Consider the following 27,494-nt stretch of genomic DNA (forward strand, 5'->3'; position numbering starts at 1 on the left):
CAACCTACTATACAAATTTTTATATAATTTTTTTTTTTATGTCATGAATACAAAATACTAAAACCTTTATAGGTTAAAAATTGACGCTCATAGTGGGAAATACACTCACCGGCACAAAAAGCGACTCATTATGATTTCTTTAATAAATAATCTTGAAATTATATTTGTGCTTATTTTTTTTTATAATAGTTAAATTGGGATATTTTCAAAGATCGGAAGTGCTATGGTCACCATGGCAACCGAATTGTTTTGTTTAAATAAATTATTGAAAAGTTTGCGCTACTTCCATGTTGTGTTTTTGTCGGTTGTTTTGCGTGTTAAAATTTTTAATTTGACAATATGAGATACTAATTCAAAATAATGTTCAAATTTTGACAATTTTTTATAACATAAATTTTTTTTCTAAAAAATAACTTTTATCATTTTTCATTATAATCTTATTTCCTATGTTTAATGTTTTGTTTGTCGGATATTCTTTGGCAAAGAATAACTTAATTTTTCTAAGACAATGAATTACTTAAAATTCAAACTGAGTAGAACTCTTCAAACGATCATTGTGACGGGTATTGGTAAAAAATATACAAGAGATGCTGAAAGTAAAAATTTATTAAGAGTGTATTATAAAAATTAAATATTTTCCCCGGTTTCATCCTCTTCTATGTCATTTTCATCTAAAATTGTTGATGGTGAGCAATTACAGCGGCCTATTTTTGAACACGTTGTCTTTCAGGAATGGAAAAACAAAATAATCAAGGCAAGTTGTTGGTACAGTTGGGAGTAAAAAAAAACGGACATCAAAATTGTGACATTTTCAAAATTTAATATAACCCATTCTTTATTGTCAATGTGACAGTTTATGACAACTGGAACATTTGAAGAATTGATCAGACGTACCTACTACTTTGTCAAAAATAAATTACTCCCTATATTTCGAACTTTTAGAGAAATAACGTTTTTCATGTTGTGTAACTAGAATTTTCAGAAGTAATTTTGAATGCCTAAGGTTGGTTACTATGAATTGAGAGATTAAGTTCAATTAAATATGCCGACAGAAACCAAAATTGATTGTGAAACGCAAAATCATCTATCACTTAGCGCGGCATTAGTTATTAATTTGCAACTGTGACAAGGAATTAGCCACAGCCTTACATTTTTGAGATATCTTTTGTCTGCCACCAGAAACCACATAGCCCCCAACTTAACCAAATTTATAGCAACCTAGTATCGAATATCCCTAAATCCTAGAGAGTAATTTATTTTTGACACGATTGTAGCACAGTTATTAACTAAACTGTCACAATCAGTCTAAAGGCCAGTTTACAGAAGCGAAATTAAGTTAATCGTAATCAAATGCGAGATTAACTGAACACGTGATCAGATTGAACCAATCGAAGTTTTGAATTCATGGGTTAATCGCGCATTAAAATTTAATTTGAATTAAATTTTTAATTCTCTTTCTATAAACTGGCCCTAAATAAGTTTAAATGTAGGAAGGCCGGTTTCACACTTATGACTGTTATGTCAAAAATTATGTCTGTTTTTTTTTACTCTCCACTGTAAGTGCCTTGAAAGTCCGGAAACTTTTTTGAAATTCCTCGAAAACTAGAGGTGTTGAATAGGACGATTCGCCGTTTCTGAAGTAACACTGCACAATGAAAATTGTTTGCTCTGAAGTGAACATTTTGCTATAGCAATTTTAATAGTCAATAATTAATAATGACAGTTCTCCATTGTAATGACATTTGAATTACATTTTTACGTGTTGCCAACTGAAGCGTATTACTCACGGACCTCTGGATTTTTTTTATTTTCGATCGCATGGTATTACTAAACACTTTTTTGTCAAAAACCATTAAAAATAATTATATATTTTCTTCAAAAAATAGAAGACAAACTAAACGTGTTTCTATCTGAGCCGGTCAACAGCGGGCTACCGAACATTTGCCTATTGTTCTTTTTTTTCCACATACAATTAATTTCAAACAAGTTTCAATATAACAGTATACTGTTCCCAAAGTCATTCTATATTGTTCTCTAGTATTTTTTTTGCGAAAATAACGATTTCTAACTGGAAAATTTCAGTTCTTATAAATAAACAATAAATTAATTAAACAAACAATGAGCGGCAATTTTTAACCTATAAAGGTTTTAATATGTTTTATTTATAACACATTAAAAAAATTTCGTTCAAATCCGAGCTCTTGCTACCGGTTCCGAAATAAAAACCTAACGTTACTCCACTATATGAATGATCTTCTAATTATATTTTATGATTTTTTTCTAACACTAATATCTTATACTGTTTCCATGGTGCATTTGAGCTCACACCTTATGTTTCCCATAAAATACGCTTTTCTCTATAAGACACGTCGTCAATAGCAACGTATCTTACAGAGTCATAAAATACGCTCACACACATCGTTCTAACTAGTAACATTTTATTCATCATTTTTACAGTAATTATCACAAAAGCGAAAAGTACAATTATTGAATTGGAATTGACATATTAGCTTCGTGCTCTTGTTCCTAACATCTTCTTCTTTAACTTCTGCTGTTTCATCCAATGCAAGTGCCCGGCCATCGAAAATGGCAATCTTTACATTTTCTTCAAATTATTCTTGCCGTAGTGTGAATTAACTTTTAATGAAGTTCTACACGCTTACCCCATATCAAGAAAAGCCAAAATGACATCTTATCGTTACCTCCGTGATGCTTTTTTTTATTGTTCCGGCCTTGAAACGAAACATACACCTTTTCGTATGCACTTTTAGACTTCATTGGTAACAAATTGCCCCTTTTTTTCTTATTTCTTCTGGAACGTTTTGGCACATTTCAACGATGAAAATTGTTTTTTTCCAAATTTGTTGATATTATTACCATAGTACCGACGGCAACCTCCGCATTTTGTGTATTGTGACGCGCCTCGAATAATTTCTGAATTTATTAAAATTTCTGATAAGATGTTAGTGTTAGAAAAAATCTTGAAGACAACGCGTGTTTTATAGTTTAAAAATCTCGATCTATTAAATCCTCGCTCCCTGCGGTCGCTCTGATTTAAACTACGATCTCGATTTTTAAATCGTCTATAAAACCCTTGTTGTCTTAATAGCTATAATAGATGTATTGGGCCTTAAAATAAATATATATTTAGAGTAGGCGTAGAAGACATTCTAATTCTTTTAACAGTGTAAAGTAATTTTTGTAAGTATCCAATTATTCTCCGGAGTTGCATAGTATGCATAGTAAGCTTTTTCATATTGTCATATTCCGTGGAGGGAGAATTTTATTTCGTTAAAATGTCAGGCGTTTCTTGTGTCATTTTCTACGCTGGAAAAATGTTGCAAACAATTGAATTTCCATAGGTTGCTCTAAATATAAATTTATTTGAAGCCCCGTTACAAAGAATGAAAGAAACGCCGTGTTGTATATAATGTTTCTCAAACTGGCCTGATTGTGAGCTCGTGGATCTACAAAATTAAAATAAGCCAAGATTTTGCAAACATTTCACTCACCTGGACGTGTTCCGGTGTTGACAAGGCATAGACGACGCTATCTGCGATGTCGTCGCTTTTCAGAATGGGCATCTTTTCCAAGAAGGCCTTCCTCTCAAGACTTTGAGCCTTATTCAGAGTGGTCATCTCGCTTTCGACCAATCCGGGACTGACGCTCTGAAATCTAGTTCTAGAGGAGTCCCACCAGAAGACCAGGACTTACCGTGACCTTGATCTTGCTACCCAGATGATTCAGTTCTTGCCTCAGAGTCTCCGTCAAGGCCGTAACAGCGAACTTCGAAGCCGGGTACACGTTCAGGTTGGGTACGTTGAATACGGTGTGTCCATAAACACTGTTGATATGGATGATGTGCCCGTTAATCTTTTTAGCTTTCATGACCTTGACTGCTTCTCTGGTGGCAATGCACAAACTCAAGACGTTCAGATCCAGAGTGGCCTTCCAATCTTCGGTTTTACCTTCTGTCAAGCTGGTCTCTTTGGTAATACCGGCGTTGTTGACGAGGATATGAACCGGTCCCAGGTTCTTTGTGGTCCACTCGAAGGTCTTCAAGATGTCTTCTTCTTTAGTGAAGTCGGCTGTAAACCCGTGGAGTTTTCCTTTCTTTCCGGAGAGTTGCTTGGAATGTTCTTCGACGAGTTCTGAGCGACGAGCAGTACCCACCACCTAGAAAGAGTCGAGTTGGAAGGGTGAAGGGTGGAATCGTAGAGGTGGACTTACGATCAGGCCTCGTTCTACCAGAGAGGCGGCGATGGCTTTACCAATTCCAGAACTGGCACCCGTGACAATGGCAACTTTGCCCACCCATCTGTCCATCGAGAGAACCATCGTGTGTGCAAATCGTAGCGTGTTTTCGAAAGTACTGACATTGCACTAGACGAAAAATGCGATATTTATAAGGGAACCGATAACAGATAGTATTGAAATGCGAAAACTTGTTCTGTCACGATCGATTTTGTTCCTAAAAATTCAAGTCATTAATTTATTTGTCATACTCATTTTAGTACTGGTGCGGTAGTATTAGAAAACATTAGTCTTGGCGAAGCACGTCACCACAATTTATTTCTCAAGGAGTTGCTGGAAATACTAGCGGTAATAATCGACCCCATAGAGTGAGTTTTTAGCCAAATCTGCGCTGGAGAAAGCAATGAAAAACCAGATTTGCTGCCAAATAAAGGGACCAAAGCGATTTTACCTAGTACCAGATAACAAAGTGAGCAATTATAGAAAGAAATACAAGAAAGAGCATAGTTATTTTTCGTATTTTTGTTTGTTGGTCAACTAGCGGATTTACAAAACACATAGATCCAGAAAAAAATCTTCTTTGTGTTCTGGGGTGAACAAAACGTAGACAACGCCATCTGCAATGTCAGCCGGTTTCAGTATTGGTCTATTGTTACGATATTTTTTTCTTTCGTCGGAGATATCCTTACTAAAGTCCTCATACTCTACTTGTTTCCTCATTAATTTTTTTTATTATTTAATGTTTACACAACAAATGTTTCTAAAAGGTTTCAGTTGGTACGACCGTGCAGATACCAGAAAATTAATAAAAATAAAAAAATGCGCGGCTGATTAGTCACACTCTTTCCCGAATTATCACTGCTTGTTACGTAATCATTAGTCCTTGCTTCAATTATTGTGTTTACTCAGTCAGTTTATTTGTTCCAACCGATCACATCGATGCAGTACTACTACTGCTAAGTCGGTACTAGGTCTATTAAGCCGAGGTGAGTGTCAACATCTGACTACAAACGTCATTTAACACAAAGTAGATGTTCTTTAGCGAATCCGTACTGGTTGCTATATCTTTGGTACTTGTCGCTCTATTCTATCACAAGTGGAACCACTCGTACTGGCGCAGGAAAAATCTTCCATATTTGGAACCCACGATCCTTTTCGGCAATCTTGCCAATCCTTTCACAAGCTCAGAAACAATAGGGGTGACAATTAGACGTTTCTACGAAACAATGAAGACCAAGAAGTGGAAACATGGCGGCGTGTACTTTTTGACCAGTCCTGTATACGTTCCAGTAGATCTAGAGTATGTCAAGAACGTGTTGACCAAAGACTTCCACCATTTTGTAGAGCGTGGGGTCTACTACAACGAAAAGGATGACCCCATCGGGGCTCATTTGTTTGCAATAGGAGGAACAAAATGGAAGAATCTGAGAACGAAGCTAACTCCAACCTTTACCTCAGGAAAATTGAAGAGCATGTTCCAGACGCTCTATGATTGTCAGACAAATCTTCAAGAGAAGATTGAAGCACAGGTGAAGAACGAGAGACCAATCGACATCAAAGAAGTTCTGGGGTGCTTCACTACTGATGTTATCGGTTCTTGTGGGTTTGGTTTGGAGTGCAATAGCTTCAAAGATGATGACTCTCTCTTCAGAAGGCACGGCCGGAAGATCTTCACCTCGACGATCTTCAGGCGAGTGAAAGGGTCCTTCTGTATGAACTATCCAAACCTGGCTCGACTTCTAAGGGTGCGACAATTCCCCAAGGACACTTCAGATTTCTTCGCGAAGGTGGTGAAGGACACAGTAGAGTACCGGGAGAAGAATAATCACACAAGGAAGGATTTTTTGCAGTTGTTGATCGATTTGAAGAATAACAATCGCGACGATGAAACTTTCACAATGGACGAGCTTACGGCCCAAAGCTTCCTCTTCTTCTTCGCCGGTTTTGAAACTGTTTCGATCACCTTGACCTTCACTTTGTACGAACTCGCCAAAAACCAAGAAATACAAGAGAAGGTCAGAGACGAGATTGAGACAGTCTTGGTGAGGTACGACGGCAAACTGACATACGACTCCATCCAGGAGATGAAGTACGTGCACCAAGTACTCAACGGTACTACTAGAACTGCTGTATCTTCAAACCTGTTCAAATCTCGCTGTTGTAGAAGCTTTACGGAAGTACCCTCCGGTTCCCTTTTTACCAAGAGAATGTGTCAAAACCTACAAAGTACCAAACACGCATGTGACAATCGAAAAAGGGGTCAAAATAATGGTACCAACCTTCGGAATTCATCACGACGACCAGTACTACCCCGATCCCGACAGGTTTGATCCCGAGCGTTTCAACGAAGACAATTCGAGATCTAGGCACCAGTACGCGTACTTACCGTTCGGAGGAGGACCAAGAATCTGCATCGGTACCAAAAACTGAACAGTACGAAACGGTACTGATTGGATTGTTTTAGGTTTGCGGTTTGCGCTGATGGAGTCGAAAGTCGGGCTTTGCTCCTTGCTCCGAAAATACAAATTTACAGTGAATGAAAAGACAAAAGAGCCTTTGACGTTTCAAGTGAACTCTGTTACTCTGGCAGCTGTCGGTGAAGTGTGGCTGAACGCCCAAAAATTGTAACAGTTTGAAAATATTTTTAATAAAAAGATTTTTGATTTGTTGCACAATACTACAGGTACTGTACGCTACAATTTCTTATCTGACGAGTTGAATGACGTGACACAATATTGCAATTAGAATTTTTGTTATCTTGAGGAGCTAAGCTTTAACTGGAAGCACTAATTTAAGTCGGTAGTGTTGCGGAGAGATGATTTACAAAACATACAGTGAGTACCACGGTACTGCACCTACAGGTGACAAAGTGGAAAGTCTTACTACCAATTAGGAGTTTTTCGTACGGTTACAGACAAAATTGAGTAAACAGGTATAGGAGGTACTATTGAACAAGTCATCTTCAAGGACTACTTCAGAATAGATAAAAATAAAATATGTATATATCTCTTGTACCGTCGGATTCCTCTCTTCGAGACGCTTCCTTTGAGTTATAAAAGTACTACCTCAACTCTTTCAGTTTTTTAGAAAATAAAAAAAAAACTAGAAAAATAGTTTGAATTTTTTTTATCGACCATGGCTTCTGATTGCTTAGTGATTAGTGATGACTCGACGAAAATTTTAAGTGACTGACATCAGACTTTGCATATTTTGCATACTTTAGTGATTTTCAATTGAATGAAGTACTTTTCTGCATAATTTTGCACATTTAAGCATTTTTCTGTAAGCTTTCAAATACTTGAACACTCAAAAAATTAGTGTCTTACATTGCTCGACGCAGTACTATCTATGATTAGCTAATTATAATATAAATAACAAATGTTTACCATCGATGCAACTGCTAACATCATTGCAAATACATATTTATAATTAACATGTTTGCATAATATGTGAATACCTGATGCAATAAAATACTTTTTAATAAATATCTTTTGAATTTGTACCAAAGCATTTTGAAGATGTTGATTACATATTATTGTAGTACCACCCACTGCTAAATATGATCTGCGCAAGAGATTATCATAATTACATGACCTTGTTGGGTTTTTTGCCAAGAATCCGGTCCACTGGAAGTACCATTCGAGCACTCGTAACGCAATAGACCATTGTGTTATGCAGGAACGAAAAAGTTGTTTTCGTCGCAATTGTATATTATTTAATCAGTTGTTATCGGCAGCACTGACAAAGATAAATACAATGATTATATGATAGAGAACTAGTACTGGATATACCTAATTGACAATAAGTGAATACTGGTCGAAGCAGTGAGGTGTTGGTGTCTATGTAGTACCGAGTCAAGGTGAGTAGAGAGGCAATTGTTATTTCGGTTAACAATGGTGCAGATGTTTACATGCGAATCGGTACTGATCGATCTGGTCGGCGTGGTAATTGCATTGGCCGTTATCTTCATTACGTACTACAAATGGAACCACTCGTATTGGCGCCGGAGAAACTTGCCCTACATCGAGCCCAGCATTCCGTTCGGTAATCTTGTAAATCCTATGAAGACGACTGAAACACTTGGATTGACAGTCAGATGTTTGTATGAGACGATGAAGAAAAAGAAGTGGCAACATGGAGGGTTGTACTTCATGGCCAATCCCATATACGTCCCCGTGGACCTAGAATACGTGAAAAACGTGTTGACAAAAGACTTCCACCATTTCGTAGATCGTGGAATCTACTACAACGAAAAGGTTGACCCCATCGGGGCTCACTTGTTCGCTATAGGAGGCCAAAAATGGAGGAATCTAAGAATGAAGCTGACTCCAACCTTTACCTCAGGAAAATTGAAGGCCATGTTCCAGACGCTCGTAGACTGCGAAGCAAACCTGCAAGAGAAGGTGGAAGCAGAGTATAAGAACAAGAGACCAATCGATATTAAAGAAGTCTTGGGGTGCTACACCACTGACATTATCGGTTCTTGTGCGTTTGGTCTCGAGTGCAACACCTTCAAAGATGACGATTCACTCTTTAGAAAGTACGGCAAGAAGGTCTTCACTGGATCGACATTCAGACGGCTCCAAACTGCCTTCTTCCAGAGCTCTCCCACTCTGGCACGACTTATTGGAATGCGACAAGTACCCAAAGACATCTCGGATTTCTTCACGAAGGTGGTGAAGGACACGGTTGAGTACCGAGAGAAGAACAACTACACCCGCAAGGACTTTATGCAGTTGTTGATCGATCTGAAGAACAACAAACTTGCGGAAGAAGAAGGGTACAAGCACGACGGCAAGACTCTCTCTATGGACGAAATCGCGGCCCAAAGCTTCATCTTTTTCTTGGCCGGCTTCGAAACTTCTTCGACCACCATGACTTTTGCTTTGTACGAACTGGCGAAGAACCAGGAGATACAGAAGAAGGTCAGACACGAGATGGAAACGGTCTTGGCAAGACACGACGGCAAAATCACTTACGACTCCGTCCAAGAGATGAAGTACTTGAACCAGGTGCTCGATGGTACAGTTAAGTTCGTTGCGTTTTAATTCGTTTTTAATCTCAGTTTTACAGAGACTCTGAGGAAGTACCCTCCGGTTCCGTTCATCACACGGGACTGCGTCGAAGATTACAAAGTACCAGATCAGGACATAATCATCGAGAAGGGAACTCGAGTGGTGGTATCGATCTTCGGGATTCATTACGATGAAGAATACTATCCCAATCCTGAGACATTTGATCCTGAGCGCTTCAATGAAGAGAATTCGAGGTCTAGGCACCAGTACGCGCATATACCGTTCGGAGAAGGTCCAAGGATTTGCATTGGTACTGCAGAAGGCAACGAGCGAAAGATCAAATTAACAACTTTGTTACAGGTTTGAGATTCGGTATGATGCAGTCGAAAGTTGGCCTAACTTCTTTGCTGAGAAAGTACAACTTTACGTTGAACCAAAAGACCAAACAACCTCTCACTTTCCAAAGCAATTCCTTCATTTTGGCAGCGGACGGCGATGTGTGGCTAAATGCCGAAAAAATATAATTACAAATGTGGCTGACTTGTACTTTTTAATAAATATTTGTTAATTCTATTTTTTATTTATAAATAGTACTTTATCATCAAACTTGCCAAATTCTCTACATAAGAACACATTGATGATGTATCAGCGACAAACGATTTAAAAAATAAATGAATTAAACTAGAGTTTCTACTTTATGAGCTTCCAACCAGATTCCTCCTTCTGGTGTCAATACCAAAGAGCTTGGTATCATCTTCAACGGTTCTTTCGTCCTTTCGCTGACCTTAAACTTGTAATTTCTTAACAACGAAGTCAGTCCTAGTTTGGATTGAAGCAGCCCGAAACGCATCCCTGGAAAAAGTTTTGCCAATCTTCTATGCCCTTTTCTATTGTACTTCATACCTATACAAATCCTGGGTCCTTCTCCGAACGGTACATGCGCACAACTGTGTCTCTCTCGTTTCTTCTCTTCAACAAACCTCCCAGGATCAAACTTCTCCGGATCAGGATAAATCTCTTCGTCGTAATGTATTCCCAAGACCGGAATTTGTACAGTAGTACCCTTTTCGATAACAACTTCACTGTCAGGGATCTCAAAGTCTTTGACACATTTCCTCGTCAGGTATGCTGCTGGTGGGTACTTTCTTAAAGTCTCTGAAAGAAAATAACAGTTGACGTTTTTCTTCTGGTGGCAACTCACCATCGACTACTTGGTTCAAGAAAACCAAATCTTGAATGGACTCGAATGTGATTTCTTCATTTCCCAAAACTGTCTCAATCTCATTTCTCACTTTCTCTTGAATCTGTTGGTGTTTGGCGAGTTCGTACAGAACAAAAGTCATGAGGGTTGGAGATGTGGAGAAACCTGCTAGGTAGAAAATGAAGCATTGAGCTGCTATTGCTTCAACAGAGAGAGTCGCATCACAGTTATCATCTTCCACGAGGTTTTTTTTCTGATCGATGAGAACTTGAATAAAATCATTCTTGACAGTGTTGGTTTCTCTTCTGTAACTCACCGTATCTTTGACTAGAGTCATGAAGAAACTAGACACATCTTTTGGTATCAAAGTTACGTCTAGAAATTGTCCCAGTTTTGGAAAATTCTCAACCAAAATTCCCTTAATTCTTCTCGATTTTGATCTAGTGAAGATCTTTTTTCCAAAATTCTTGAAAGTCGAGTCTTCACTTTGTAACTTTTCACAGTCGAGACCAAAGGCGCAACATGCGATAACATCCAAGACAAATCCTTCCACAGTGTTTTTGACATTGATCAGCTTTTTCTTCTCAACTTGTAACTCTACTTTCTTCCTCAGAACTGTCTCGCAGTCCATCAATATCGGGAAGATTTTCTTCATTCTGTTAGGAGTGAAGATTGGGTTCAGCACCGTACGCAAATTTTTCCACTTTTCACCACTTAAATTGAAGATGTGGGCACTGAGAGGGTCACTTTCTTCATTATAGTAGAGTCCGCGATGTGGAAAGTACTGAAAGTCTCTAGTCATGATGTTCTTGACGTAATCCAGATCAGCAATCACATAAACTGGGGATAATTTCATGTAGATTCCTCCGTGCTTCAAGTTCTTCTTCTTCATTAAGTTATAGACCTGTTTCAAGAAGATTCCTGTATGCTCTCTAGATCGTAGGTCGAGATATTCAACATTTTTTCTTTGCCAGTAGGTGGAGTTTCGTCTAAAGTAGACAAATGCAGCAACCAATAAGGTTAGGAAGAGCGCAGTCGAGTCACCAATCAGAGAACCTGAGATCATTTCGTCACTAAAATACACGTAGTGCAAGGAAGAAACTCTTCGAACTGTGTTTGTATGTCAAACACGCTTTATTTATCGCAAAAAGTTACATAAGAAATTGTTGACTCGACTTATCTCATCTTTTAATTATACAGTACATATATTTATTTAGATGATTTTATTAAATTTTATTATAATATCGGTGTCCATTAGATGACTCTTGACACTGAACTTTCGTACTGATTTCCATTACTCGACCTTGATGATGCTCTGCTGGTTTCAGTGGAAGTACCACCAGAACATTCCTAATGATAAAATACATTGTGTTGTACAATAATGAAGATGAACTTTTTGTCGCAATAATAATTTATGAGTTAGTGATTATCATACCAGAACACACTGTGACTGATAAATTGAAATAGATGATGCAGTAGTAATATGCCATATAATTGGCAATAAGTCAGTATCTTAGATGTTTACATGCAAATCGGTACTGACCGAACTGGTCGGCGTGGTAATCGCATTGGCTGTGGTCCTCATTACATACTACAAATGGAACTACTCGTACTGGCGCAGAAGAAACTTGCTCTACATCGAACCCACCATTCCGTTCGGCAATCTTCTCAATCCTCTGAAGAAGATTGAAACAGTTGGAGTGACAGTCAGACGTTTGTATGAAACGATGAAGAAGAAGAAGTGGCAACATGGAGGATTGTACTTCGTGGCCAACCCCGTATACGTCCCTGTAGACCTAGAATACATCAAAAACATGTTGATCAAAGACTTTCAATATTTCATCGATCGTGGGTTTTACTACATCGAGGGGAAGGATCCCATTGGGGCCCACCTGTTCGCCATAGAAGGTGCAAAATGGAGGAATCTAAGAATGAAGCTGACTCCAACCTTCACCTCAGGAAAGTTGAAGTCCATGTTCCAGACGCTCGTAGATTGCGAGACAAACCTGCAAGAGAAGATGGAAGCAGAGTACAAGAACAAGAGCCCAGTCGATATTAAAGAAGTCTTGGGGTGTTACACCACTGACATTATCGGTTCTTGTGCGTTTAGTCTCGAGCGCAACATCTTCAAAGATGATGATTCGCCCTTTAGGAAATACGGCAAGAACCCTAATCTCATCCCCAGATAAAGAAAAATTGTCCATTTTATACTTCCTTTTCGGTTTCATATTTATGCAAATCTTGGGACCATTTCCTAACGAAATTATCTACAACCATACTCGTATGTTTCTCATTATTTTTGTTTTGACTGTGTTTTCATACTGGTGCATATTACCCGCCCTTAATGTTTCTCTGTTAAAATCAGATTTCAATAGGAGCACCATTCGAGCACTCATCATGACGCGACGGTTCATTGTTATGCGATAAAGTAAAAATTGTTTTTGTCCTAATAATCATGAGTCAGTTGTTATCACAGTCTAACACGCCACCACTAATACAGATAAGCAAAGAAGTGAATGATAAAGCATTTAGTCTCGATATAATTGGCGATAAGTCAGTACCAGGCATAGTAGCGAGGTGTGTGGAGTTGACGTAGTACTGGATCAAGGTAAGTACAGAGAAAATTCCTCATTTCGTTTATTCAATTGTGCAGATGTTTACAAGCGAATCGGTACTGACCGATCTGGTCGGGACGGTAATCGCCTTGGCCGTGATCTTCATTACGTACTACAAATGGATCTTCTCGTACTGGCGCAGGAAGAATCTGCCCTACATCGAGCCCAGCATTCCGTTCGGCAATCTTCTAAATCCTCTGAAGAAGATTGAAACAGTTGGAGTGACAGTCAGACGTTTGTATGAAACGATGAAGAAGAACAAGTGGCAACATGGAGGGTTGTACTTCATGGCCAGTCCCGTATACGTCCCCGTGGACCTAGAGTACGTCAAAAACGTGTTGACCAAAGAGTTCCAACATTTCGTAGATCGTGGAGTCTACTACAACGAAAAGGTTGACCCCATTGGGGCTCACTTGTTCGCTATAGGAGGCCAAAAATGGAGGAATCTAAGAATGAAGCTGACTCCAACCTTCACTTCAGGCAAATTGAAGTCAATGTTCCAGACGCTCGTGGACTGCGAGACTAACCTGCAAGACAAGGTGGAAGCAGAGTACAAGAACAAGAGACCAGTTGACATCAAAGAGGTCTTGGGGTGCTACACCACTGATATTATTGGTTCTTGTGCGTTTGGTCTCGATTGCAACACCTTCAAAGAGGACGATTCGCCTTTCAGGAAGTACGGCAAGAAGGTCTTCGCTGCATCGACTTTCAGACGACTCCAGGCAGCCTTCTTTCAGAGCTTCCCCAATGTAGCTCGATTTATAGGAATACGACAGATTCCCAAAGACATCTCGGACTTCTTCACAAAGGTAGTGAAGGACACGGTTGAGTACCGAGAGAAAAACAACTACACCCGCAAGGACTTTATGCAGTTGTTGATCGATCTGAAGAACAACAAACTTGCGGAAGAGGAAGGGTACAAGCACGACGGCAAGACTCTCACCATGGACGAAATCACCGCCCAAAGCTTCATCTTCTTCTTGGCCGGTTTCGAAACTTCTTCGACCACCATGACTTTTGCTTTGTACGAACTGGCGAAGAACCAGGAGATACAGAAGAAGGTCAGACATGAGATGGAAACAGTCTTGGCAAGACACGACGGTAAAATCACTTACGAATCCATGCAAGAGATGAAGTACCTGAACCAGGTGCTCGATGGTACCGTTAAGTTTGTTGCGTTTTAATTCGTTTTTAATCTCGGTTTCCCAGAGACTCTGAGGAAGTACCCTCCTGTTCCGTTCATCACACGGGAGTGTGTCAAAGACTACAAAGTACCAGATCAGGACATAATCATCGAGAAGGGAACTCGAGTTGTGGTGCCGATCTTCGGGATTCATTACGACGAAGAATATTACCCCGATCCTGAGACATTTGATCCTGAGCGCTTCAACGAAGAGAATTCGAGGTCTAGGCACCAGTACGCGCATATACCGTTTGGAGAAGGTCCAAGGATTTGCATTGGTACTACAGAAGGCAACGAGCGAAAGATCAAATTAACAACTTTGTTACAGGTTTGCGATTTGGTATGATGCAATCGAAAGTTGGTCTAACTTCTTTGCTGACAAAGTACAACTTTACGTTGAATCCAAAGACCAAGCAACCTCTCACTTTCCAAAGCAATTCCTCCATTTTGGCAGCGGACGGCGAGGTGTGGCTAAATGCCGAAAAAATATAATCTCAAATGTGGATGACTTGTACTTTTTAATAAAAATATATTTATCTATTGCTAATTTTTTAATGATACCTTATCGGCATTACATGCTAAAATTTTTACTTAAGTAAATATTGATGAGACTGTTTGATTCCTATGTGTGATAACACATTTAAACCAGATTCTTTCTTTTGGTGTCAACACCAAAGAGCTTGGTATCATCCTCAACGGTTCTTTCGTCCTTTCGCTGACCTTAAACTTGTAATTTTATAACAGCGAAGTCAGTCCTGGTTTCGATTGAAGCAGCCCAAAACGTATTCCTGGAAAAAGTCTTGTGGAATCCTCTATGTATTTTCATTTCTATTGTACGTCATATCTAAACAAATCCTGGGTCCTTCTCCGAACGGTATATGCGCACAACTGTCTCTCTCTTTTCTTCTCTTCAACAAACCTTCCAGGATCAAACTTCTCCGGATCAGGATAAATCTCTTCGTCGTAATAAATAAATAAATAAATAAATAAATAAAAAAGACACCATTTACTTTTACTTTTTGAGTTCTATTACTAAGGTACGAAGTTATCATGGAAATGCTACTAGAAGAGAACTTATAGTATCCAAGGTTTTTTAATTAAAATACCGCGCGACACCGTGTCACACGCTTTACTTAACTCCAAAAAATTTTTTTTTTTTCGACCCTGTCAGAATTTGATAATTTTCTCCTGTGTGAACGGATTTTGATAAATGTCACAACTTGTCAAAACGAATCGTCAAGCTAATTTTAAAGATTTTAAGCGATTTGGAGCCTTTAAGGAGCTCGTCGAACAAAAATTTTTTGTATTCAACTCGTTCTTGTGTAAATTGGGCCTTTTTGGCACTCGTGGTCCACTCATGCCAAAAAGGCCCAATTTACACACAAAGTCGTTAAATAAACTACTATTGTACAGGGTGTTTTCGAAGTTGAGGTGTTCCTTGTAACACGAAATACTATACATTATTCTTAAGAATTTTAGCCTAAATCTTCTTAGTAAAATGTTTGTATTAACAGAGATAATTGATTGTATATTTTTATTGTTTTCTAAAATTTAGAGTCCGATCCTGTCTATTTCTCCGCTGTACTAGATTAATAACAGATGTGGCCCAGGATGGTGTCTTTCTGGAAATCGTTCTGCGTACTCTCTGGATGCCGCAGCTGCATTCTGATAACGTGATAACGTTGCCCATCTCGTATCTGTGAGCTCATTATTTTCGTAATGATAAAGCCATTCCGACTAATTAGGTGACAAACTGACAACTCTGACAGTATTTTTGATTAACGTCCATGCTCATTTGATATTTTTTTTGTCAATTCTAATTTCTAACAGATCAGCGCAAATTTGAGCAGGACCGGTTTCAATAGTTCAAAAAATTAACTTATTGTATCTTCATTGTCGTACACATTTTACTAAGGTGATTTTGGCTAAAACTCTTTAGAACAACGCATACTATCACATGTTAAAAGGAACACCTCAACCTCGAAAACACCCTGTATTTATAATGATTGTTATTTTTAAAAGATCTGACAATATTATCAATAAAAGAAAGCAATGCACTGGATTTAGAAAGACCTCTTCTAAAACCAAATTGAGCTTTGGAAAATAAGTTGTTTGTACTGAAACAGTTTAAGATTTATCTATTAATTGATATGCCTTGGGGCCAAACTTGTGGATCCATAACTTTTTCCAATTCGAAAGCGGGGAGTGAGACCCTGAAAGAGTATACTTCTGGTCTTTTAGACTTCAGTTTTTCGCAAGAAAAGATAGATGATACAAAAGGCCGGAGATATTCTTGCTGTTTCTCAAATTCAGTACTGTAGTTTCAATTTGGTTGTAGGTCGTAAAATTTTATGGTACTTTAAGTTAAAGATCTTGCGGGGCTTATAAATCCTAGTTTACCACTAGCAGGTAATATTTTAAGCAGGCTTGTATTGTACATTTGGTATTTTTGTATTGTACGGCAAACGGCACGCGCCGCTTCTCAACCTTTTCAAACCCAACCATTGTGCCCGTTAATCGCTCATAATATCCAATAAAATTTTACGACCTACAACCAAATTGAAACTACAGTATAATATACTCTATAAGGTGCTGGTAGTTGTTGAAGAACCAATTAACGACTCACGACGCATTTTATTTTTTTCGATTTGATTTGAAGAAATGGTTAGAGGTTTTTTTCATTTCTTCCGCTCAACCAATATAAAATCATCATCTTTCAATTCCTTAGGGACTTGCACTTTATCCTGACTGTTACCGCGTGTATTATCTTCTGTAGAAGTTTTTTCGGTAATTAATTGCTTAGTTATATTATTTTTGGGTTTATTGGTCGACAGTGTCGACACTATCTCATTATGTTCTTTGTCACCAGGGTTGGAAATGTCGAGGGAATCCTTGAAAACAACTTTTTCTTGCATTTTATCGATGATGTTTTTTAACTTCATGTTATCTTTTAACAAAACAATTTCTTCTTGTTGTGTACGAATAATAATGTCATTTTGTTGGATTATGATACCTTTATGTTCCATGAGAGATTTTAAATACCTGATCTCACCACGTAATATGTTGATATCATCTTCAGAATCAAGAGATTCGGTATCATTAACTTCGGATGCTGCATCCACAACTTCATCATCTTCACAACAATTGATTTGGTTTTCATTTATGGTTTTTATTCGTTTCATTAATTTAGTTTAGCACAAGCTGGTGGGTACTTTCTTAAAGTCTATGAAAGAAAATAACAGTTGACGTTATTCTTCTGGTGGCAACTCACCATCCACTACTTGGTTTAAGAAAAGCAAATCTTGAATGGACTCGTATGTGATTTCTTCATTCCCCAAAACTGTCTCCATTTCGTTTCTCACTTTCTCTTGAATATGTTGGTGTTTGGCGAGTTTGTACAGAGCAAATGTCATGAGAGTTGGAGATGTGGAGAAACCGGCATGGTAGAAAATGAAGCATTGACTTACTATTGCTTCAACAGAGAGAATCGCATCACAGTTATCATCTTCAACGAGTCTTCTCTTCTGATCGATGAGAACTTGAATAAAATAATTCTTGACAGTGTTGGTTTCTTCTCTATAACTCACCGTATCTTTGACTAGAGTCGTGAATAAATTAGACAGATATTTTGGTATCAAAGTTACATCTCGAAATTGTTCCAGTTTTGGGAAACTCTCAACCAAAATTTCCTTAATTCTTTTCGATTTTGATTTAGTTAAGATCTTTTTTCCAAATTTCTTGAAAGTCGAGTCCTCACTTTGCAACTCCTCACAGTCTAGACCAAAGGCGCAACATGCGATAACATCCAAGACAAAACCTTCCTTCCACAGCGTTTTTGACACTGATTGGTTTTTCCTTCTCAACCTGTAATTCTACATTCTTCCTCAGAACTGTCTCCCAGTCCATCAATATCGGAAATATTTTCTTCATTCTGTTAGGAGTGACGATTGGGTTCAGCATCGTACCCAAATTTCTCCACTTTTCACCATTTAAATTGAAGATGTGGGTACTGAGAGGGTCATTTTCTTCATTATAGTGGAGTCCGCGATGTGGAAAGTATTGAAAGTCTCTACTCATAATGTTCTTGACGTAATCCAGATCAGCAACCACATAAACTGGGGACAGTTGCATGTAGATTCCTCCGTGCTTCAAGTTCTTCTTCTTCATTAAGTCGTAGACCTGCTTCAAGAAGATTTCTGTATGCTCTCTACATCGTAGGTCGACATATTGAACATTCTCTCTTTGCCAGTAGGTGAAGTTTCATCTGAAGTAGACAAATGCAGCAACCAATAAGGTTAGGAAAAGCGCAGTCGAGTCACCAATCAGAGAACCGGAGATCATTTCGTCACTGCAATACACGTAGTGCAAGGAAGAAATACTTCGAACTGGGTTTGTGTATTTATCGCAACAAGTTACATAACAGATTGTTGATTCGACTTATCTCATGTTTTAATTATACAGTACAAATATTTATTTAGATGATTTTATTAAATTTTATTATAATGTTGGTGTCCATTAGATGACTCTTGACACTGAACTCTCGTACTGATTTCCATTACTCGACCTTGATGATGCTCTGCTGGTTTCAGTGGAAGTACCACCAGAGCATTCCTAATGATAAAATATATTGTGTTGTACAATAATGAAGATGGACTTTTTGTCGCAATAATAATTTATAAGTTAGTGATTATTATACCAGAATACATCACTGTCACTGATAAATAGAAATAGATGATGCAGTACTAATATGTCATATAATTGGCAATAAGTCAGTATTAGGTTTAGTTGTGTGGGATCAACGTGGTACCGAGTCAAGGTAAGTCGAGAGACAATTTGCATTTCATTTATTTAATTGTTTAGATGTTTACATGCGAATCGGTACTGACCGAACTGGTCGGCGTGGTAATCGCATTGGCTGTGGTGTTCATTACATACTACAAATGGAACTACTCGTACTGGCGCAGAAGAAACTTGCCCTACATCCAGCCAACTATTCCGTTCGGCAATCTTCTAAATCCTATGAAGAAGATAGAAACAGTTGGAGTTACAGTCAGACGTTTGTATGAAACGATGAAGAAGAAGAAGTGGCAACATGGAGGGTTGTACTTCATGGCCAATCCCGTATACGTCCTTGTGGACCTAGAGTACGTCAAAAACGTGTTGACCAAAGAGTTCCAACATTTCGTAGATCGTGGAATCTACTACAACGAAAAGGTTGATCCCATTGGGGCTCACTTGTTCGCTATAGGAGGTCAAAAATGGAGAAATCTAAGAATGAAGCTGACTCCAACTTTCACCTCAGGGAAATTGAAGTCCATGTTCCAGACGCTGTTAGACTGCGAGACGAACCTGCAAGAGAAGGTGGAAGCAGAGTACAAGAACAAGAGACCAGTCGACATCAAAGAGGTCTTGGGGTGCTACACCACTGATATTATCGGTTCTTGTGCGTATGGTCTCGAGTGCAACACCTTCAAAGATGATGATTCGCCGTTTAGGAAATACGGCAAAAAAGTCTTTTTCACGTCGATCTTCAGACGACTTCAGGTGCTCTTCTTCATGAACTTTCCCAAAATGGCTCGGTTTAGGGGAATGCGACTGATTCCCAAAGACATCTCGGATTTCTTCACGAAGGTGGTGAAGGACACGGTTGAATACCGAGAGAAGAACAACTACAACCGTAAAGACTTTATGCAGTTGTTGATCGATCTGAAGAACAACAAACTTGCGGAAGCAGAAGGGTACAAGCACGACGGCAAGACTCTCACTATGGACGATACACCGCCCAAAGCTTCATCTTCTTCTTGGCCGGCTTCGAAGGTTCTGTGACCACCATGACTTTTGCTTTGTACGAACTGGCGAAGAACCAGGAGATACAGAAGAAGGTCAGACATGAGATGGAAACAGTCCTAGCAAGACACGACGGCAAAGAGATGAAGTACTTGAACCAGGTGCTCGATGGTACCGTTAAGTTCGTTACGTTTTAATTAATTTTTAATCTCGCTTTCCCAGAAACTCTGAGGAAGTACCCTCCTATTTCGTTCATCACACGGGAGTGTGTCAAAGATTAAAAAATACCAGATCAAAACGTAGTCATCGAGAAGGGAACTCGAGTTGTGGTATCGATCTTGGGGATTCACTACGACGATGATTATTACCCCGATCCTGACAAGTTTGATCCTGAGCGTTTCAACGAAGAGAATTCGAGTTCCAGGCACCAGTACGCGCATATATCTTTCGGAGAAGATCCAAGGATTTGCATTGGTACTACAGAAGACAACAAGCGAAAGATCAAATTAACAACTTTGTTACAGGGTTGCGATTCGGACTGAGGCAATCCAAAGTTGGCTAACTTCTTTGCTGAGAAAGTACAACTTTACGTTGAACCAAAAGATCAAACAACCTCTCACTTTTCAAAGGAATTCCTTCATTTTGGCAGCGGACGGCGAGGTGTGGCTGAATGCCGAAAAATTATAATCACAAGTGTCACTGACTTGTACCTTTTAATAAAAATCTGTTTGGATATTTTTAGAGAGTACCTTATCGCTACTAGCTGTCAAAAGCTCTACTTAAAAACAAATGGATAAGAAAGTCTCATTGTTATTAGTGATAAATGTTTTAAAATATAACTAAATCCAACCCTAATTTGTTTTTTTTTGTTTGTGATTCCTCCTTTTATTTTTGGTGTCAACACCAAAGGTCTTGGTACCATCTTCAATGGTTCCTTCCTCTTCACCCCGATCCTACACGTGTAATTCTTTAGCAACAAAGTCACACCAGGTTAAATTTAAACAACCCTAATCTCATCCCCAGATAAAGAAAAATTGTCCATTTTCTACTTCCTTTTCGGTTTCATATTTATGCAAATCTTGGGACCATTTCCTAACGAAATTATCCACAACCATACTCGTATGTTTCTCATTATTCTTGTTTTAACTGTGTTTTCGTACTGGTGCATATTACCCGCCCTTAATGTTTCTCTGTTAAAATCAGATTTCAATAGGAGCACCATTCGAGCACTCATCATGACACGACGGTTCATTGTTATGCGATAAAGTAAAAATTGTTTTTGCCCTAATAATCATGAGTCAGTTGTTATCACAGTCTAACACGCCACCACTAATACAGATAAGCAAAGTGAGTGAATGAAAAAGCATTTAGTCTCGATATAATTGGGGATAAGTCAGTACCAGGCGTAGTAGCGAGGTGTGTGGAGTTGACGTAGTACTGGATCAAGGTAAGAACAGAGACAATTCCTCATTTCGTTTATTCAATTGTGCAGATGTTTACAAGCGAATCGGTACTGACCGATCTGGTCGGGGCGGTAATCGCCTTGGCCGTGATCTTCATTACGTACTACAAATGGATCTTCTCGTACTGGCGCAGAAAGAATCTGCCCTACATCGAGCCCAGCATTCCGTTCGGCAATCTTCTAAATCCTCTGAAGAAGATTGAAACAGTTGGAGTGACAGTCAGACGTTTGTATGAAACGATGAAGAAGAACAAGTGGCAACATGGAGGGTTGTACTTCATGGCCAGTCCCGTATATGTCCCCGTGGACCTAGAGTACGTCAAAAACGTGTTGACCAAAGAGTTCCAACATTTCGTAGATCGTGGAGTCTACTACAACGAAAAGGTTGACCCCATTGGGGCTCACTTGTTCGCTATAGGAGGCCAAAAATGGAGGAATCTAAGAATGAAGCTGACTCCAACCTTCACTTCAGGCAAATTGAAGTCAATGTTCCAGACGCTCGTGGACTGCGAGACTAACCTGCAAGACAAGGTGCAAGCAGAGTACAAGAACAAGAGACCAGTTGACATCAAAGACGTCTTGGGGTGCTACACCACTGATATTATTGGTTCTTGTGCGTTTGGTCTCGATTGCAACACCTTCAAAGAGGACGATTCGCCTTTCAGGAAGTACGGCAAGAAGGTCTTCGCTGCATCGACTTTCAGACGACTCCAGGCAGCCTTCTTCCAGAGCTTCCCCAATGTAGCTCGATTTATAGGAATACGACAGATTCCCAAAGATATCTCGGACTTTTTCACAAAGGTAGTGAAGGACACGGTTGAGTACCGAGAGAAAAACAACTACACCCGCAAGGACTTTATGCAGTTGTTGATCGATCTGAAGAACAACAAACTTGCGGAAGAGGAAGGGTACAAGCACGACGGCAAGACTCTCACTATGGACGAAATCACCGCCCAAAGCTTCATCTTCTTCTTGGCCGGTTTCGAAACTTCTTCGACCACCATGACTTTTGCTTTGTACGAACTGGCGAAGAACCAGGAGATACAGAAGAAGGTTAGACATGAGATGGAAACAGTCTTGGCAAGACACGACGGTAAAATCACTTACGAATCCATGCAAGAGATGAAGTACCTGAACCAGGTGCTCGATGGTACCGTTAAGTTTGTTGCGTTTTAATTCGTTTTTAATCTCGGTTTCCCAGAGACTCTGAGGAAGTACCCTCCTGTTCCGTTCATCACACGGGAGTGTGTCAAAGACTACAAAGTACCAGATCAGGACGTAATCATCGAGAAGGGAACGCGAGTTGTGGTACCGATCTTCGGGATTCATTACGACAAAGAATATTACCCCGATCCTGAGACATTTGATCCTGAGCGCTTCAATGAAGAGAATTCGAGGTCTAGGCACCAGTACGCGCATATACCGTTCGGAGAAGGTCCAAGGATTTGCATTGGTACTACAGAAGGCAACGAGCGAAATATCAAATTAACAACTTTGTTACAGGTTTGCGGTTCGGTATGATGCAGTCGAAAGTTGGTCTAACTTCTCTGCTGAGAAAGTACAACTTTACGTTGAATCAAAAGACCAAACAACCTCTCAGTTTCCAATGCAATTCCTTCATTTTAGCAGCGGACGGCGAGGTGTGGCTAAATGCCGAAAAAATATAAAAACAAATGTGGCTGACTTGTACTTTTAATAAAAATATATTTATCTATTGCTAATTTTTTAATGATACCTTATCGGCAACACAAGCCAAAATCTTCACTTAAGTAATAATGGATGAGACTCTTTGATTCCTATCAGTGATAACACATTTAAACCAGATTCCTCCTTCTGTGTCAATAACAAAGAGCTTGGTATCATCCTTATTAACGGTCCTTTCGTCCTTTCACTGACCTTAAACTTGTAATTTCTTAACAGTGAAGTCAGTCCTAGTTTGGAGTGAAGCAGCCCAAAACGCATTCCTGGAAATTTTGTTGCAAATCTTCTATGTAGTTTCATTTCTATTGTACTTCATACCTTCATCTTGGGTCCCTCCGCGAACGATATATGCGCACGACTGTGTCTCTCTCTTTTCTTCTCTTCAACAAACCTCCCAGGATCAAACTTCTCCGGATCACGATAAATCTCTTCGTCGTAATAAATAAATAAATAAATACTTATTCCTGTACCCGTACAATAGGTAGTTATTTATTATACGAGTTTTATAAGTCACTATTTTGTCGCACGTGTTTTTTAGAGCACGAGGAGCGCAGCGACGAGTGCTATAAAGCAAACAAGTGCGACAAAATGGGTTATAAAACGAGTAAAATACAATATTTTTTCTATTTTGCCCCTTAACTTTAAAAAAAGTTCAAAACATAATGCTAGGAAAATTATATTTGAGAAATATAAGGGTTGGTAACGCTGGTAAATAGACGAACAATTGTAAGTTTTGAATTTAAAGTGTCGTGAAATGCAGTGATCACATAGCAACAACTCACTATGAGTCATTGCCAACATTTAAAATTTAAGTAAATAAAGAGCTCCTTTTCGAAACCCGTTTTAGTGTTATACTGACAGTGTTGGTTTCTTCTCTATAACTGACCGTATCTTTGACTAGAGTCGTGAAGAAATTAGACACATCTTTTGGTATCAAAGCTACATCTAGAAATTGTCCCAGTTTTGGGAAACTCTCAACCAAAATTCCCTTAATTCTTTTCGATTTTGATTTAGTTAAGATCTTTTTTCCAAACTTCTTGAAAGTCGAGTCCTCACTTTGCAAGTTCTCACAGTCGAGACCAAACGCGCAACTTGCGATAACATCCAAGACAAATCCTTACTTCCACAGCGTTTTTGACATTGATCGGCTTTTCCTTCGCAACCTGTAATTCTACATTCTTCCTCAGAACTGTCTCGCAGTCCATCAATATTGGGAACATTTCCTTCATTCTGTTAGGAGGGAAGATTGGGTTCAGCATCGTACGCAAGTTTCTCCACTTTTCACGACTTAAATTGAAGATGTGACAATTGAGAGGATCACCTTCTTCATTATAGTAGAGCCCGCAATGTGGAAAATATTGAAAGTCTCTGGTCATGATGTTCTTGACGTAATCCAAATTAGCAACCACATAAACTGGGAACGGTTTCATATAGATTCCTCCGTGCTTCAAGTTCTTCTTCTTGATTAGGTCGTCGACGTGCTTCAGGAAGATTCCTGTATGCTCTCTAGATCGTAGGTCAAGATGTTGAACATTGTTTCTTTGCCAGTAGGTGAAGTTTCGTCTAAAGTGGACAAATGCAACAACCAATAAGGTTACAAAGAGCGCAATCGAGTCGCCAATCGAACAACTAGATATTATTTTTTCACTAAAACAGACTTAGAGCAAGGAAGAAACTCTTCCAACTGTGTTTTGTGTATCAAACACATATTTATTTACATTTTATTAAATTTTATTATAATATTGGTGTTCTTCAGATGACTCTTGATATTGAACTCTGGGTACTGATTTTCATCACTCGACCTTGAGGATGCTCTGCTGATTTCAGTGGAAGTACCACTGGAGCATTCACAACGTAACTGTTCATTGTTTTATACAAAATCGAAAATGTACTTTTCGTAATAATAATAATTTATGAGTCAGTGATATTATCATATCAGAACACGCCGTCACTGATAAATAGAAATAGATGATGAAGTACTAATATCTTATATAATTGGCGATAAGTCAGTATCAGGTTTAGTTGTAACGTGTGTAGGATCAACGTAGTACCGAGTCAAGGTAAGTCGAGAGACAATTTGCATTTCATTTATTTAATTGTTTAGATGTTTACATGCGAATCGGTACTGACCGATTTGATCGGCGTGGTAATTGCATTGGTCGTGATTTTCATTGCGTACTTCAAATGGAACCACTCGTACTGGCGCAGGAGAAACTTGCCCTACATCGAGCCCAGCATCCCTTTCGGCAATATTTTAAATCCCATGAAAAAGATTGAAACAATTGGAGTGACAGTCAAACGTTTGTATGAGACGATGAAGAGGAAGAAGTGGCAACATGCAGGGTTGTACTTCATGGCCAGTCCTGTATACGTCCCTGTAGACCTAGAATACGTGAAAAACGTGTTGACCAAGGACTTCCACCATTTCGTCGACCGTGGGATCTACTACAACGAGAAGAAGGACCCCATCGGGGCCCACCTATTTGCCATAGGAGGTGCAAAATGGAGGAATCTAAGAACGAAGCTGACTCCAACCTTCACCTCAGGGAAATTGAAGTCCATGTTCCAGACGCTCGTAGATTGCGAGACAAATCTGCAAGCGAAGGTGGAAGCAGATTACAAGAACAAGAGACCAGTCGATATTAAAGAAGTCTTGGGGTGCTACACCACTGACATTATCGGTTCTTGTGCGTTTGGTCTCGATTTCAACACCTTCCAAGAGGACGATTCGCCCTTCAGAAAGTACGGCAAGAAGGTCTTCGCTGCATCGACTTTCAGAAGGCTCCAGACGGCCTTTTTCCAGAGCTTCCCCACCCTGGGTCGACTTCTCGGAATGCGACAAGTTCCCAAAGACATCTCGGATTTCTTCACGAAGGTGGTGACCGAGACGGTGGAGTATCGCGAGAAGAACAACTACACCCGCAAGGACTTCATGCAGTTGTTGATCGATCTGAAGAACAACAAACTTGCGGAAGAAGAAGGGTACAAACACGACGGCAAGACTCTCACTATAGACGAAATCACCGCCCAAAGCTTCATCTTCTTCTTGGCCGGCTTCGAAACTTCTTCGACCACCATGACTTTTGCTTTGTACGAACTGGCGAAGAACCAGGAGATACAGAAGAAGGTCAGACACGAGATGGAAACGGTCTTGGCGAGACACGACGGCAAAATTACTTACGACTCCCTCCAAGAGATGAAGTACCTGAACCAGGTGCTCGATGGTACCGTTAAGTTCGTTGCGTTTTAATTCGTTTTTAGTCTCAGTTTTCCAGAGACTCTGAGGAAGTACCCTCCGGTTCCGTTCATCACACGGGACTGCGTCGAAGATTACAAAGTACCAGATCAGGACATAATAATCGAGAAGGGAACTCGAGTTGTGGTATCGATCTTCGGGATTCATTACGATGAAGAATACTATCCCAATCCTGAGACATTTGATCCTGAGCGTTTCAATGAAGAGAATTCAAGATCGAGGCACCAGTACGCGCATATACCGTTCGGAGAAGGTCCAAGGATTTGCATTGGTACTGCAGAAGGCTACGTGCGAAATATCAAATTAACAACTTTGTTACAGGTTTGAGATTCGGTATGATGCAGTCGAAAGTTGGTCTAACTTCTTTGCTGAGAAAGTACAACTTTACGTTGAACCAAAAGACCAAACAACCTCTCACTTTCCAAAGCAATTCCTTCATTTTGGCAGCGGACGGCGAGGTGTGGCTAAATGCCGAAAAAATATAATCACAAATGTGGACGACTTGTACTTTTTAATAAAAATCTATTTATCTATTGCTAATTTTTTAATGATACCTTATCGGGATTACATGTCAAAATCTTCACTTAAGTAATGATTGATGAGACAGTTTGATTCCTATCAGTGATAACACATTTAAAAGATGAACGAATCATACCTGAGTTGCATTTTTTGTACTTCCAACCAGATTGCTCCGTCTGGGATCAGCACCAAAGATCTTGGTACCATATTCACTAACCTTAAGGTTCTCTCGTCATCTCGCTCACTTTAAATTTCTAATTGAAAAAAACTCTATATTCATGGCCTTCTTGACGTAATCTAGATCCACAACCACATAAATTGCGGAAAATTTTATGTAGATTCCTCTGTGCTTCAAATTCTTCTTCTTCATAAAGTTGTACACTTCTTCGAGAAGATTCCTGTGTATTCTCTAAATCGCAGTGAATTTATTTCTTTGCCAGTAGGTGAAGTTTCGTTTTAAATAAACAAATTGCAGCAGCCAATAATTTTGCAAAGCGCAAT

The 27,494-nt window shown here is 39.2% G+C and overlaps 6 protein-coding genes and 1 pseudogene across 7 annotated transcripts; 4 read left to right on the forward strand and 3 right to left on the reverse strand.

Annotated features, from left to right (window-relative positions):
- Positions 1-2,417: 2,417 nt before the first annotated feature.
- On the reverse strand, positions 2,418-5,254 carry LOC138129949 (farnesol dehydrogenase-like). Of its 2 annotated transcripts, XR_011159439.1 has the most exons (5): positions 4,231-5,254; positions 3,715-4,176; positions 3,513-3,668; positions 2,664-3,467; positions 2,418-2,605 (listed from the first exon to the last, which is right to left on the reverse strand). XR_011159439.1 is itself a non-coding variant. In XM_069046289.1 (4 exons), the coding sequence occupies exons 1-4, from the start codon at positions 4,336-4,338 to the stop codon at positions 3,438-3,440; spliced, it is 756 nt and encodes a 251-aa protein (XP_068902390.1). In that variant the 5' UTR covers positions 4,339-5,254; the 3' UTR covers positions 2,418-3,437. The 2 variants fall into 2 exon arrangements, 1 of the variants encoding a protein (XP_068902390.1); XM_069046289.1 differs by having other exon boundaries at positions 2,418-3,467.
- A 16-nt stretch (positions 5,255-5,270) lies between these two features.
- Positions 5,271-9,842, forward strand: LOC138128203 (uncharacterized). Its single transcript, XM_069044392.1, has 8 exons — positions 5,271-6,366; positions 6,419-6,670; positions 6,719-6,878; positions 7,933-7,942; positions 8,102-8,113; positions 8,157-9,276; positions 9,328-9,579; positions 9,630-9,842. Exons 1-8 carry the CDS (start codon positions 5,286-5,288, stop codon positions 9,791-9,793), a joined length of 3,051 nt encoding a protein of 1,016 aa, XP_068900493.1. The 5' UTR covers positions 5,271-5,285; the 3' UTR covers positions 9,794-9,842.
- Positions 7,890-27,014, forward strand: LOC138128206 (probable cytochrome P450 6a14; annotated as a pseudogene).
- LOC138129941 (probable cytochrome P450 6a23) lies at positions 9,912-11,619 on the reverse strand. Its single transcript, XM_069046280.1, has 3 exons — positions 10,471-11,619; positions 10,173-10,424; positions 9,912-10,121 (listed from the first exon to the last, which is right to left on the reverse strand). The coding sequence occupies exons 1-3, from the start codon at positions 11,534-11,536 to the stop codon at positions 9,946-9,948; spliced, it is 1,494 nt and encodes a 497-aa protein (XP_068902381.1). The 5' UTR covers positions 11,537-11,619; the 3' UTR covers positions 9,912-9,945.
- Positions 11,988-12,659, forward strand: LOC138128204 (cytochrome P450 6A1-like). Its single transcript, XM_069044393.1, has one exon. The coding sequence runs from the start codon at positions 11,988-11,990 to the stop codon at positions 12,657-12,659; it is 672 nt and encodes a 223-aa protein (XP_068900494.1).
- Positions 12,939-14,815, forward strand: LOC138128762 (probable cytochrome P450 6a14). The gene is made up of 4 exons (XM_069044941.1): positions 12,939-13,078; positions 13,124-14,243; positions 14,295-14,546; positions 14,597-14,815. The coding sequence occupies exons 2-4, from the start codon at positions 13,124-13,126 to the stop codon at positions 14,758-14,760; spliced, it is 1,536 nt and encodes a 511-aa protein (XP_068901042.1). The 5' UTR covers positions 12,939-13,078; the 3' UTR covers positions 14,761-14,815.
- On the reverse strand, positions 16,403-17,450 carry LOC138128205 (uncharacterized). Its single transcript, XM_069044394.1, has 2 exons — positions 17,282-17,450; positions 16,403-16,560 (listed from the first exon to the last, which is right to left on the reverse strand). The coding sequence occupies exons 1-2, from the start codon at positions 17,448-17,450 to the stop codon at positions 16,403-16,405; spliced, it is 327 nt and encodes a 108-aa protein (XP_068900495.1).
- Positions 27,015-27,494: the final 480 nt, after the last annotated feature.

The sequence above is a fragment of the Tenebrio molitor genome, chromosome 4, assembly GCF_963966145.1.
Source record: "Tenebrio molitor chromosome 4, icTenMoli1.1, whole genome shotgun sequence".
In the NCBI taxonomy this organism is placed as follows: Eukaryota; Metazoa; Arthropoda; class Insecta; order Coleoptera; family Tenebrionidae; genus Tenebrio; species Tenebrio molitor.

Coding starts and splice junctions, on each gene's coding strand:
- LOC138129949 (XM_069046289.1), bottom strand. CDS start 4,338: ATGGTTCTCTCGATGGACAGATGGGTGGGCAAAGTTGCCATTGTCACG. Junction 4,177..4,230: donor TGGTAGAACGAGGCCTGATC/GTAAGTCCACCT, acceptor GACTCTTTCTAG/GTGGTGGGTACTGCTCGTCG. Junction 3,468..3,512: donor CAACACCGGAACACGTCCAG/GTGAGTGAAATG, acceptor TTAATTTTGTAG/ATCCACGAGCTCACAATCAG.
- LOC138128203 (XM_069044392.1), top strand. CDS start 5,286: ATGTTCTTTAGCGAATCCGTACTGGTTGCTATATCTTTGGTACTTGTC. Junction 6,671..6,718: donor AGGACCAAGAATCTGCATCG/GTACCAAAAACT, acceptor GGATTGTTTTAG/GTTTGCGGTTTGCGCTGATG. Junction 9,277..9,327: donor CTTGAACCAGGTGCTCGATG/GTACAGTTAAGT, acceptor TCAGTTTTACAG/AGACTCTGAGGAAGTACCCT.
- LOC138129941 (XM_069046280.1), bottom strand. CDS start 11,536: ATGATCTCAGGTTCTCTGATTGGTGACTCGACTGCGCTCTTCCTAACC. Junction 10,425..10,470: donor CTTGAACCAAGTAGTCGATG/GTGAGTTGCCAC, acceptor ATTTTCTTTCAG/AGACTTTAAGAAAGTACCCA. Junction 10,122..10,172: donor AGGACCCAGGATTTGTATAG/GTATGAAGTACA, acceptor AACTTTTTCCAG/GGATGCGTTTCGGGCTGCTT.
- LOC138128204 (XM_069044393.1), top strand. CDS start 11,988: ATGTTTACATGCAAATCGGTACTGACCGAACTGGTCGGCGTGGTAATC.
- LOC138128762 (XM_069044941.1), top strand. CDS start 13,124: ATGTTTACAAGCGAATCGGTACTGACCGATCTGGTCGGGACGGTAATC. Junction 14,244..14,294: donor CCTGAACCAGGTGCTCGATG/GTACCGTTAAGT, acceptor TCGGTTTCCCAG/AGACTCTGAGGAAGTACCCT. Junction 14,547..14,596: donor AGGTCCAAGGATTTGCATTG/GTACTACAGAAG, acceptor ACTTTGTTACAG/GTTTGCGATTTGGTATGATG.
- LOC138128205 (XM_069044394.1), bottom strand. CDS start 17,450: ATGAAACGAATAAAAACCATAAATGAAAACCAAATCAATTGTTGTGAA. Junction 16,561..17,281: donor ATCTCTCATGGAACATAAAG/GTATCATAATCC, acceptor AGAAACAGCAAG/AATATCTCCGGCCTTTTGTA.